Source organism: Falco punctatus (assembly GCF_963210335.1).
Source record: "Falco punctatus genome assembly, chromosome: 12".
NCBI classification, from domain to species: Eukaryota; Metazoa; Chordata; class Aves; order Falconiformes; family Falconidae; genus Falco; species Falco punctatus.
Window position 1 is genome coordinate 3154836 of NC_137592.1, and position 11267 is coordinate 3166102.

At 40.5% G+C, this 11267-nt stretch overlaps 1 protein-coding gene across 2 annotated transcripts in view; it reads left to right on the plus strand.

Annotated features, from left to right (window-relative positions):
* CFAP36 (cilia and flagella associated protein 36) overlaps positions 1–11267 on the plus strand; it is a 46584-nt gene that overhangs the window by 32763 nt on the left and 2554 nt on the right. The window contains exons 7-12 of one of the 2 annotated variants that reach the window (XM_080408094.1): positions 427–514; positions 1423–1474; positions 3369–3495; positions 8202–8371; positions 8820–8975; positions 10491–11048. In XM_080408094.1, the coding sequence (XP_080264220.1) occupies positions 427–514; positions 1423–1474; positions 3369–3495; positions 8202–8371; positions 8820–8975; positions 10491–10577 (680 nt within the window). In that variant the 3' untranslated portion in view covers positions 10578–11048. Of the gene's footprint in view, positions 1–426; positions 515–1422; positions 1475–3368; positions 3496–8201; positions 8372–8819; positions 8976–10490; positions 11049–11267 lie in introns of those variants that run through there. The other variant, XM_080408093.1, reaches the window with a different exon arrangement.

Below are 11267 nucleotides of genomic sequence, written 5' to 3' on the forward strand. Positions count from 1 at the left end.
CTTGCATGTAAAAAAAAAAAGTTTTACCATTTTGTTTGGACTTCTGCATGCATGTTTTTTTCAGGAAATAATTTTGGAACTTTAACTTTCATACAACAGATAGATTTGAAAATGGTTGTTAGCCATGGCTGAACTGCAGTCTGTAGGAAGTGCCATATAGTGGTCAATGCAGAGTATGATTTATGCTTTACCCTTAGACGTCAAATCATTGTTCAGAAACCTTTGCCTTTTTGCTGCTAGCAGCTTGATGCCTAGGATCTAGAATCCTTTTGGAAACAGTTAAAGGAGGAAGACTTAGATGGGGGTTGTTTGTTTGTTTGTTTTTGTTTTTTCTTTGTTCTCTCTGCCTGAAGAATGATGCCAAATGGAGCACAAAGTAATTTTCTTTAGAGTAATGCATAAATTGTGCTATGGTTTTTTTTATAGGTGTGTTGCCCGACTGTTTGACAGAGGGTTCTGATGTATTCAGTGAAATTGAAGAAGAAGAAATGAAGATACTGAGGGAGGTTCTAAGGTACAAAATGAATCTGTCCTTCTTTGTATGTTACTTTAAAATAAAAAATAAAGGTATGTAGGACCTAACTCTTCTAGCCTTTTCCAGGAGGCCACCTTCATCACACAGATGACATGAATGTTCTTGTCAAAATCCTACCTAAGAGAAAATGAATGGTGCTAGACAGTGGGTGTGATCAGGAATATTGAAGACTCAGGGAGAACTGCTCTGCCACGATGAAGTGTCTTGATGATGCGTGGAATGATGTGCAACTTTGAGCCCCATTATTTCCATCCTCCCCTGAATCTCCAGGTAGAACTAAAGTTAGCCCTGGGGTTGATGTCTCTGGACATAGCTGTAATTCATTCAGGGAACACCCGAAACAATAAAGCCTTGGAAAGGCAAATTCTGGTTTTGAAGTAGGCCTTATACCTTTCTACAGCTTCCTTCTTAGTTGAGTTCAATGACTGTCGCTGTGATCTAAGATGATGTGTGAGGACTGACACAACTTCTATAGGTTCCCTCCACTCCCAGTTCACATATATATAAGCATAATCTGAAATAATAGCAGATTAATCCATTTACATTATATTAATTTATGCTATTTTCCCTCTGTATTCTGGAAATGCTTCCCTTCCTGTCTTTAAATGAGCAGATGAAACAAGGGATAGATAAGCCCTGGAAATTCTTACACTATTATTTTTGCACAGAGAAAGGTAGACTGGGGATGGTGGCTTCTGTGTGTTTATCATAATTATTTATTTCTATTACAAGTGCCTTTTCACTTAAGTCATGGGAGTATTTTGGATACTAACAAATTTGTATTACGTTGTAATTGTTTTGATAGTCCTCAAATATTTAATCAGTGCTAGATTTACCTAAAAGTCACTAAAGAAGTTTTGAGCATTTACTTGTATTTTGTGTTACAGAAAATCTAAGGAAGAATATGAAATAGAGCAAGAAAGAAAGAGGACTGAAGAAGTGAGTATCTTACCTTTCCAGATGAGTTATATTGATGATTAAGAAATACTCTGATATTCCTGTCCTGGGTGTTGATTCTGTCACTGTAAGGCACTGTGTACCATCCTCAGCAAACAGTCTCTCAGGAAGGTCTTGCTGATGCTTCCTTTTGAAAGGTCTGTTCTGTTGTTTACTTTTTTTCTGATGGTATCATTGACACTAGCGCTATACATGACACCGTTAACCATCGGCCATTTGGCAGAGCTCATGTGGTAAGCATATTCCCTCTTCGGTATCAAAATTCTAAAATCCTGATAACGGATGTCAACCTTTTGGATCCAGAGAACATCTGAATTACTAATATTGTCAAGATCAAAGAGACTTCAAAGTATAAGCTTCTTAGAGATTATAGCATTCATAATCCTTCAGGAATTTTAAGGATCACTTCATGGGCAGTGTAGTTACTCATTAAGTCTGCACAGTAGTGCCAGAACCTAATCACCAGGAACCAGAAATCCTCTCCAAGTTAGACCATCATTTGGTCTCCATCAGAGTAAACCATGTAACTGAATGTAAATGGGGACTGGCTAAATTGCCATTTGTTCAGCAACTGAGAAACAAATTGAAATTGAAATAAATTGCAGTGGAATCGTGGCAATAAACCTCGCTTTCATTGGGAAAACATACAAAAATAGCTGGGATTGTAGGCTGTTTCAAAAGGGCGCAGAATTGTTCTTTTGTTCATTTCTGTCATTAGGGAATTGAGCTTGCTAAATTTGAAAAGAGAAAGTGCTGTTTCTTCAGCCTGAACTGACAAAGGAAACTGCCTGGAGACCAAAAGTGGCTGCCGTGGAGGTTGACACTCCCCAGTTCAAAACCCATGATAGGTGCAGATGATGGCTATGCTATTGGATGCAAGACTTGAACAGCTGGGACATTCTACCAAACTATACCTCTCTCCCAGTGTGTGATGCTGTGGAAAAGTGGTGGCAAAACTTCTTTCCGGTATTACTATGGTAGATTCCAGGAAATGAGACACCCATTCTACTGGATTTCTTGCAAAACAACCGGGAAACTCAAGCTTTGGCTCTTTTAAGAATTCCAGTTACATTAGGATGCAGGCTTATCAAAATCAGCCAAGGCAAATTCAAGCCAGCCAAGAGTGTCAATATTCTTGATAAACAAGATAGATTACAGAGGCCCCAGTCAAGTTCATCTGGATGGAGAAGGTGATACTTACCGGTCAAGAATACGTTTTTGTTAGAAAATGTTTTAATATGAAATAATATTTTCATGAATGCTGGGGTGTTCTGACATAAATTAGATGGTTGATGAACAGCATGGACACTTTCTGGGCAAATCCCAGCTGGCTTTACGATTTTGAGAGGTAGGCTACATTGTCAAGATTTCCCAGACAAGTATAGGAGTGAAACAATAGTGTCAGAGATTATCCAGACCTGTTGTTTCCATTCAGCTGATTGTTTCTCCGTTTCTGTGGTAACTTGGGTGTATGTTCCTGGTTCTCCTACTGTATTGTATTTTTCTGGTGGACAGAGGTCTGCTTGAAAGTCACAAGCAAAGTGTGGCACCACCACCACCCCGCCCCCCCCCCCCCCCCCCCCCCGTTATCTGTTTGTAGCTGGGAAACAAGGTACTAATTTGCCTAATATGCTAAATTCTGGTGATTGATTAGGGAACAGGTTTTGAACTAAAATAAGAAATGCTGACTGACAAGTCTAAGCCAGTAAGAACCTTCCTATTAGTAAACCAAAATAAGTAGTTTGCTTTTGTTTGTTTTGACTATGTAGTGTAAACAACACAATTTTAACTGAAAGTCCTTTTGGGAGCTTTCTTGCTCCTGAGGTGTAGTGCCAGGAAAATGTAATGCTTGGTTTTGTTTGTTTTTTAATTTCAGGCACGTGGTAAACTTAAATCACCAGATGTTAGCTACGGTTCTCCAGGAGATTCAAGAGAAGCCATAAAAGTGAAGGAGTCCATGGAGGGAGCTGATGATTCTGAAGGAACTCCAAAACTTCCATTAGGTAACTCCATGGGGAAGTGCAATGCTGAGTGTGCAATATGATACTATTTTCAAATTATTGGAGTGTTTCCTCATAGCAAGGTTTTAAGAACTTGGCTGGATGAGGCTGTGAGTAAACCATCCCATCTTTGAAGTGAGCCCTGCTTTGAGCAGAGTATTTGTGCTGGGTGGCCTGCAGAAATGCCTTCCACCCAGAGTTGGTATATTACTCAGCGATGTTCTAAGTCGTCTCCAATTGGAGCAGAAACACAGGAGTCCAACAGCAGTTTTCTTTCAGTTTACTGTGCTTATGCTGCCACGACTGTTAAGTACAATGTTTCCTGTAAGCAACTATGAATCATTTACTTAAAAAATTATGCTTTCTCTCCCTGTGTGTGGCCATTATAGATTTAATGTATAATTGTACAACACTTCTTCATAGCAAGCGAGCATTTCTGAAGGAACTAACCTTGTGCTGTCAAGCTGAATTGTCAGATCACCAAACTGAACCTTTTTTGTGTTTGGGTCAGGTTCTTGTTACTCATTTAAATCTTTTCAATTTTACCTTTTTATTTTTGTGGGATTGCGACACTTGCCAACTTAACAGTGCCACGGAGAGCTCTTTTAAGTAGTTTTTACCCAAGTTATGTAGTGAAAATGGTCTGGATTGTTTGTAGGTAATTATTTACTGGAGAGCATGACCAAGCCAGTGCTTTTAAGGGAGGAGAATAAAAGGAATCGCTGGTTGTAATGAAGGTGCCCTTGGTATGTTTGTGTTGCAGCTAAAGCACAAGGGTGCTGACCTGTTCAGGAAAGCAGGAAGATTCTTAGGTGGCAAGAAGCATATATGTGTGTGTATACATGCACATGCACATACAGGTATGTATGTATACACACACACATATCTATGTATATGGGTATACATTGTCAATGTTCAAAACCAGGTTGCATCTCAGTGGGATCTGCTGTCTTAAGAGTTTGTGAAAAATTTGTAACGCTATCCTAAGGTCGCTTAGAAGAAGACAGTTCCAACTTTGGGAAATAATAGCCTGTGCTGTCTTTTAGTTACATTTTTCCTTTCTCTCTTACTTGTCTCTGTATGCTTTCACACCGGAAGTTTTCATACCGCAGATACTTGAGCTGGATGCTTTTAGCCTTGTTAGTACCTTTGGGCCATACTTGCTCCTTGCTTTTTCGTTTGATGGCCATTAACAGATGAAGTGGTTGTAGGACCCTCTTCTTTTGAACTGAATTAGTGTCTTTCACAGTTTCACATTAGGAAACTGAAAAAAAAAAATTGTCACTGACCTTTTTAAATATGGTTGTTGTTCCCCCTCCCCCGTTATCCCTTCTGTCCTTTGGTTGAGGCATTTATTTGAACTCTTCTCTCCCTTCCACCCTTGGAAGTATGGAAAAGGCGTGCAGGTATACTTGCACTCTTCTCCCAGCCTGCTTTTAGTTCTCTTATTTTTCGCTCAGTAGTGCCACCACTAAACTATGTCGGTCCTGCAGTGGCTGCTTCCCTGATTCATGGGGAAGGCACACGAATCTAGCAAACACCCAATCTGAGGACTTAATTCTGGGCTTGAGAGACAGGAGGTCGTGATGCTCAGGAGTCAGGACTTCTCTGCACTTGAGCGCAGCACATCTGTGCTGTCCAAGTGCCTGCTCAGCTGGTGCTGAGCATTGCCATGCTCTTTAAATGCCAAAGAAGAGACAGGTCTACAAAAAGTTCAGCTTCTTGGAAATCTTCATCCTTGCAGACCTGGCATCTTGTGGCAGCATAGCTGTCCAAAGAGGCTACTGAGAAAGTTTGCCACACTCATCCTCTAGTATTGTCTTCTAGAAAAGTGGTTTTGGGTAGTGGTGGCAAAAATTAAGAAGAATCTGCATGGGGAATCTTCTTCCATGCCGCTTCCTCACAAAGAACTGAGAGGACCAGCCTCCAGAGCAGCCTGTGATTGCCCGCCTCTAAAACCTGGGCTCCCAACTAAAGGTTTGTCTCGGATAATGGGATCATATCCTCGGCTTGACTGACTTCCTCTTGGTGCCAGATACAACTCTGGGAACAGAAACAGCAAGAACCTTTCACCAAGGGTTTGTGCCCTGGTCTTCTCTCACCTGGGCTGGTCCCTGACCCTCACAGCCCACCAGACCTATGCTTGGGTCCTGGCTCTGCGTTATTACTGGCAGGGTTGCGTTACCAAGGAACAGGACAGCTCGCCTTTCTCGACCCAAGCGTGGGGGAGAATCCTGTACCCAGGGACTGTCATCTGCCTTGGCAACATGGCCCTCGCATGAGCCAGCTCTCAGAAAAACACTTTTCCTTTTCCTTTGTTTTTTGTTCCCTCCAGTCCGCCATACATTTCTCTCCCTTCAGATACACAGCACTTTTATTATTTTTTGCTATTTCCCCTTCACCTTGAGACCCAAGATTTCAGTTTGTGGACCCCTTAAAGTTTTCCACTGTATGATGAATTCAAATTTAATGGTATTTGCCTTAATTTTCTTAATTTCACTTTGATGAGCTCCTTACAAACGATTTACAGGTTAGAGCTTGCCAAACCATTCCTGCTGTACTTTGACCACCTAACTTGTGCAGTGTGGAGAGATCAGAAGGGTGAATTTCATAGTAAAGGTCGTGCTCAACACTTTGGAGTGCAAGGGACCTTTCCAGCATTCTTGGAGAACACTTCCCGCTCCGGGTACCTGCAGGGCAGCTGCTTCAGAAGTTGCACTCGAGTTCGCGCTGAGCCACGTGTATTGTGCTATCGATAAGGAGGACACAGCGGCTGCTGGAGTGGTCCTGCGTGCTTGCATTTTGAGAAGATTCTGAAGTAATTGTCCACATGGAAAAGTGTGTTGCTTAGCCACCCACAGCGTGAATGTACATATAGACAAGTTCTCAAAGGAAAAAAAAGAGTTATGTACCAGTAACTGTAATTCTTTGAGATACGCTGTCTATTTGTAACTTCACTATACACCCTCCTCCCCCTCTCTTCTCAGTATCTTTTCAGGTTCATGGGTTAAGTGACACTGAGGGTCCTATAATCACATCCTACAGGTACTGACTGCTAAGACACAAACATCTCCAGTTTGAGTGTTTGCGGTATGGACAGCCACAGTGTACACTTACATACACACCACACATTTCAAAGAACTGCTTTCTGGTAAGTAGCGTTCCTTAATCATCATGTTGGTTATAGTGTAGGTATTTGGCATGCAGTGTGTGCTTTTGGGGTTTCTTTTCCTCTGCTTTTTTAACCAGACAGCTATAGTGTGAGGAATTTTTTCTAGCAATTTTAACTCTGACCTCTCACAGTGCCTCTAAGAACTTGTATCTGTCCCCAAAAGACATTCTTTAGAGCATGAAGACTTCCAGCAGACATAATTCAGTGAAATGCAAATTCTTCAGCCTGACCTTGGTTTTACATTTCTGTCCTGGTTTGTTTTTCTGTACTTTGAATAACATTTCCTTTGCTTTGCTTTTTTTCCTACCTTTTTGCAACTATGTATCTTGTAATTTTCTGTACTAAAGAAAGCAGCAATGTTGAAGAGCTAAATGTATATTGCTTGCTCTAACCTAAAGAAACAACTGAGTGGCGTTCACCCTGCACTAGCGCTGGTGGAGCTAGCTTTGCCGTCTGTTCCTTGGTAGAGACCAAGGAGAGTACTTGTACCTTAATCCTCATGCAAGTTCTCAGCATTACAACAAAAAATTACAGCACTGTAGAATTATAATCAGCTACATTCAGTTGTATCAACTTGGATATAATGGATGGACTCAACCTGAACACAGTAAGATTTGTATTTCACTACCTGGATTCTTGCCTTTATGTGGATATTTTCAGACATAGTTTAAAACAGTCAAAAGGCTCTTAATAAAAATACAGTAGGAGCAGCAGCTTGCCTTACTCAGGAGTAGTAGTAGGTAGAGTCAAGCAAAGTCTTAGTAAAGTTCTGAAAACACACCCTGCTCTACAGCCTGGTGACTGGAGAGGCTTTGACTTCGACATCAATAACCTTGATGACTCCATGATCGCCAAGATGGCAAGTGGGATGCAAGGTACAACTAACCTTGGTCCCTGTGGAGGTATGAGGGGCACAGCCGGCGTCGGTACAGGGTCACTTTTCTTTTCCAGCACAGGCACTTTTGGTCTTGGACATATGCCAGGAGAACAGGATATTGTGCAGGACTGTGATCTTGCACAAGGCTTGATAGGGAGTGGAAGATACTCGCTACAAGAAAGTCGCGAGTGGCCCTGCACTACTGGAAAGACATTGAGGTGCTGGAGCACCTGATTCTTTGCTGTGAGGCTGAAGGCTGAACCGGTAACTCGTACTTGCAGTGGGCTGAAGCGTGCCTTGCCTGCTGCCCATCAGCGCCTTGGCATGCCAGACAGAAGTGGCAAGTACAGTCTCAATGTGAACGGACTCCTGGAACACTGAGCGTGACATCATACTTCCAAGCATTTAACAACTTCTAATTCATTGCAGTAGAGGTACTTAGGATGTAAAGCGTTACCCAATTGCTTCCATTGTGCAAATACAATATCTACGTTAGTTTGAAAGTAAGTTTTATTAATAAAAAGGGGAGGAACATGCTGGTTTTTTAAAGTTTTCCATTTAATCAGAAGAGACATCTAGGTGTCGGAAGAAACACTGATAAAATTTTCTTATGTATTTTTATTTTTTCTAATTGCTTTCTCTGTAAAAATTGCTGCATAGAGGAATCTCAGAAATATGCAAGGGAGGACTTAAAACCAGTGCGGCCATTACCAAAAGGAACAGAAAGCTTACCTCAGCCGTCTTGTACCAAAGGGAAAGACGACGTTAAGAAAAGGTCAGCTGGAAAATGTTCAGAAAATGCAGCGCAAAAGGCTGGGATGAAAGGACCTGTAAGTTTAAAACAAACAAGAAAATCGCCCAAACATAGAACTCGAAAGCAAAAAGATAGGATTACATTTAGAATATGTATGTAAGACAGTATTTTATATATATATATATATATATATTATTTTTCTATTATTTTAATCAGGTGGTGGGTTTTGTGGTGTATTTCTTTTTTTTAAAACCAGCATGCAAATACTGTTTTATAGTATTAGTTTAATTTGCATAAAGTTCAGATTATCATTCCAGTTTTAGGCTAGAATTCAGCATTCAGCCTTTGACTGGTGATGTTTTCTTAGTAGAGTGCTCTGGCTTGAAACTTCAACTTGGATTTTTTGTTTGTTTGGTTTTTGTTAGCTAGTCATTTTGGAGGCAGATATGATGTAAATGCTTTTATCTTGCATAACATGCAGACCAAAAATTAATTTCAAAATGTATTTGAAAAAATAATTCCAGAATTTGTCAGAACTTGAAAAACAGCAGCTGAAGCAACGAGAGGACTACCTAAAGAAGAAACGAGACATGCTGATGGCTACAAAGAAAGAGTCAAGAAATAATGTACTGTTACCATCAAACTCTGAGCAGAAAGAAGAGGAATCGTCTCCTAAGGAGGTGAAGGATTCAAACATTTAAATCATCGTGACCACTTTATAGAAAAAACACAGATGATTTCAGTGACAATGTCAGTGTTGCTGCTGAGTATTGCAGCAGAATAAGAAACCCAAGTGGGGGAAGCAGAGAGGAAGCATTTCCAAGCTACTCCTTTTGCAGAAGCTAATAGGCTAGAGGTTTTAGTGATTGTTAGCATTATTTTGCTTCTGTATCACCAAATCCTCATGATTAAGTTTATGAACGGCTAAAATACTGTTTTTTTCCTAAGCTGTGACCTACTGTTTGGGCTCCCTTAAATCTCTGGGATTTTTTTTTTCCCAGCTGAAACAGGAGAAACATTTTTCTTTTGCAAAGTCTTATTTTACAGAGGTAACAAATTTGCTCTGTTCTTTTGCTCTCTTTCTTGAGAGTTTTGTGCTTATTTAAAATGGAGAAATCGTTGATTTCTGTGCATCGAGCACTGGAATGGAAGCACTGTGGTGATGGTACCTTTTAGAAAGATGAGGCACTCTGAAGGGTGGATGCTACTGTCCACCCAGTTGCCAACAGAAAAACCAGGTCCATGGGAGGGCTGGAAGCGTGGGGCAGGAGAATGCTGTGCTGCTGGAAGCAGCCCTGCTGGCAGTTTGCCCATTCTTCAAGGTTGCCTTTGTCCAAAGGCTGCTCTCTGTTCAGAGGCGTGTGTGAAGTTGCTTAGGGAGTGAACAGACGTGTTCGTTGACTTGAAACAAGTGCTAAAATCACAAAAATCCTTGCGCTGTGGGGATGATAGAAAACCTAGTTTGGGGAGAAAAAGAGAAGGTAAATCCTATTGGGGAAAGAAAGTACAGCCATAAAAAATCCCCCAAATCCTATGACAGGATAAATCCCTACTGATACAGACATCTTTATCAGGAAAACCCCAACTTTTTATTGTTAATCATCGTTATGATTACCACAAGTAGGTTTGATCTACATTTATATGAAAATAAATGCGTGAAAGCTCTCAACACAAGTAAGGAAACAAGTAGATGACATTATTACATTGTTCTGTGCAGGTGTTACTGTTTTGGTTTTCTTTTTTTTTTTTTTTTTTAAAAAGTAATTACTTTTCTTTACAGAACCATGTATTTAAGACAGAGGGCCTTCTGAAAGCTCAGGTATTTTTCAGAGCGGCTGAGCATTTTATTATGCTCGCAACACTGTTGATTGGGGAACTTCAGGAACGACTGGGCAGCCCCAGGTTAAGCTGAGGTGTGGAAAAAAGGCAGATTGTGCAGAGCCAGTCAGCCACATCCTGTGATCTGCTGCTCCAGAGATGGAACAGTAATACTTTTTTTTTTTTTTTTTATATATATATATATATATGATCCTGGTGAGTGTGAAGGACGGCTGCTGCAGCCTCAGGTTTGCAAGTGGTGTTACCAGCCCCCCCGCCGCGCTCTCACACCGGGGGAGTGGTTCATGTTAGAAGTCAGGATGTCTCCCAGGAAAGCCACGCAGTTTATCAGTGTTGTGTTTCCACTTTGTCTTTAGGAAATGTCAGAAGAGAAGCAAAGGTTACTGCAGAAGAGGAAAATGCTTGCAGAAAAACTAAAAGAAGAAGTTATTAATAAGCGGTAATTTTAAGAAGCTCATTGCAGATCTCAAGAACACAAGTATGTCTTTAGAATCAATTATATAATCAATAATTGAATGGATTGTTTTCCAATATTACTTTGTTTTATAGAACTTTCAGACAAGCAACGCAGTACTTTTATATAATAAGTATTTAAAATGTCACTGGAATACACTAAAACCAGACTTTCCAGAATGCTGGAAACTATGACTTTCCCTGGCCCCTGTTCAGCGGCCAGGCCCCTGACCATCACTGCAGCATGCAGGTTGCCTCAGTACTGACCTCAGCCACTTGATGGCAGATGGAACAAAAGCAGATACTGAGATCTGTTAAAATAATTCCTCTGTGAACAGTTCTGAGTTAAAAACTAACTTTTTTATTTTTCAATTAAACAACTCTGTTCCTTTTACTAGAATATTATAAAAAATTTGCTACTTTTCAGCTGTGCAATGTAATAAAGTCTAATTCCACAAGAAGTGCAACTATGACCATCTTGTTTTTCTGAAAAATAATGCAGTTTGGGGTCAAGACATTTACAGATGAACTCTGGATTACATTGTTTTCCATACTTTTGGGGCAGTTTACTTGTCCTTAGATCCAATTTTGCTCTAAGTGCAACTTTTAAGTAAAGTAACTGCTTTATAGTGTCATGAGAAATTCAAAGTAGAAATCTTTTAAAATCTTGTTTACTGGTT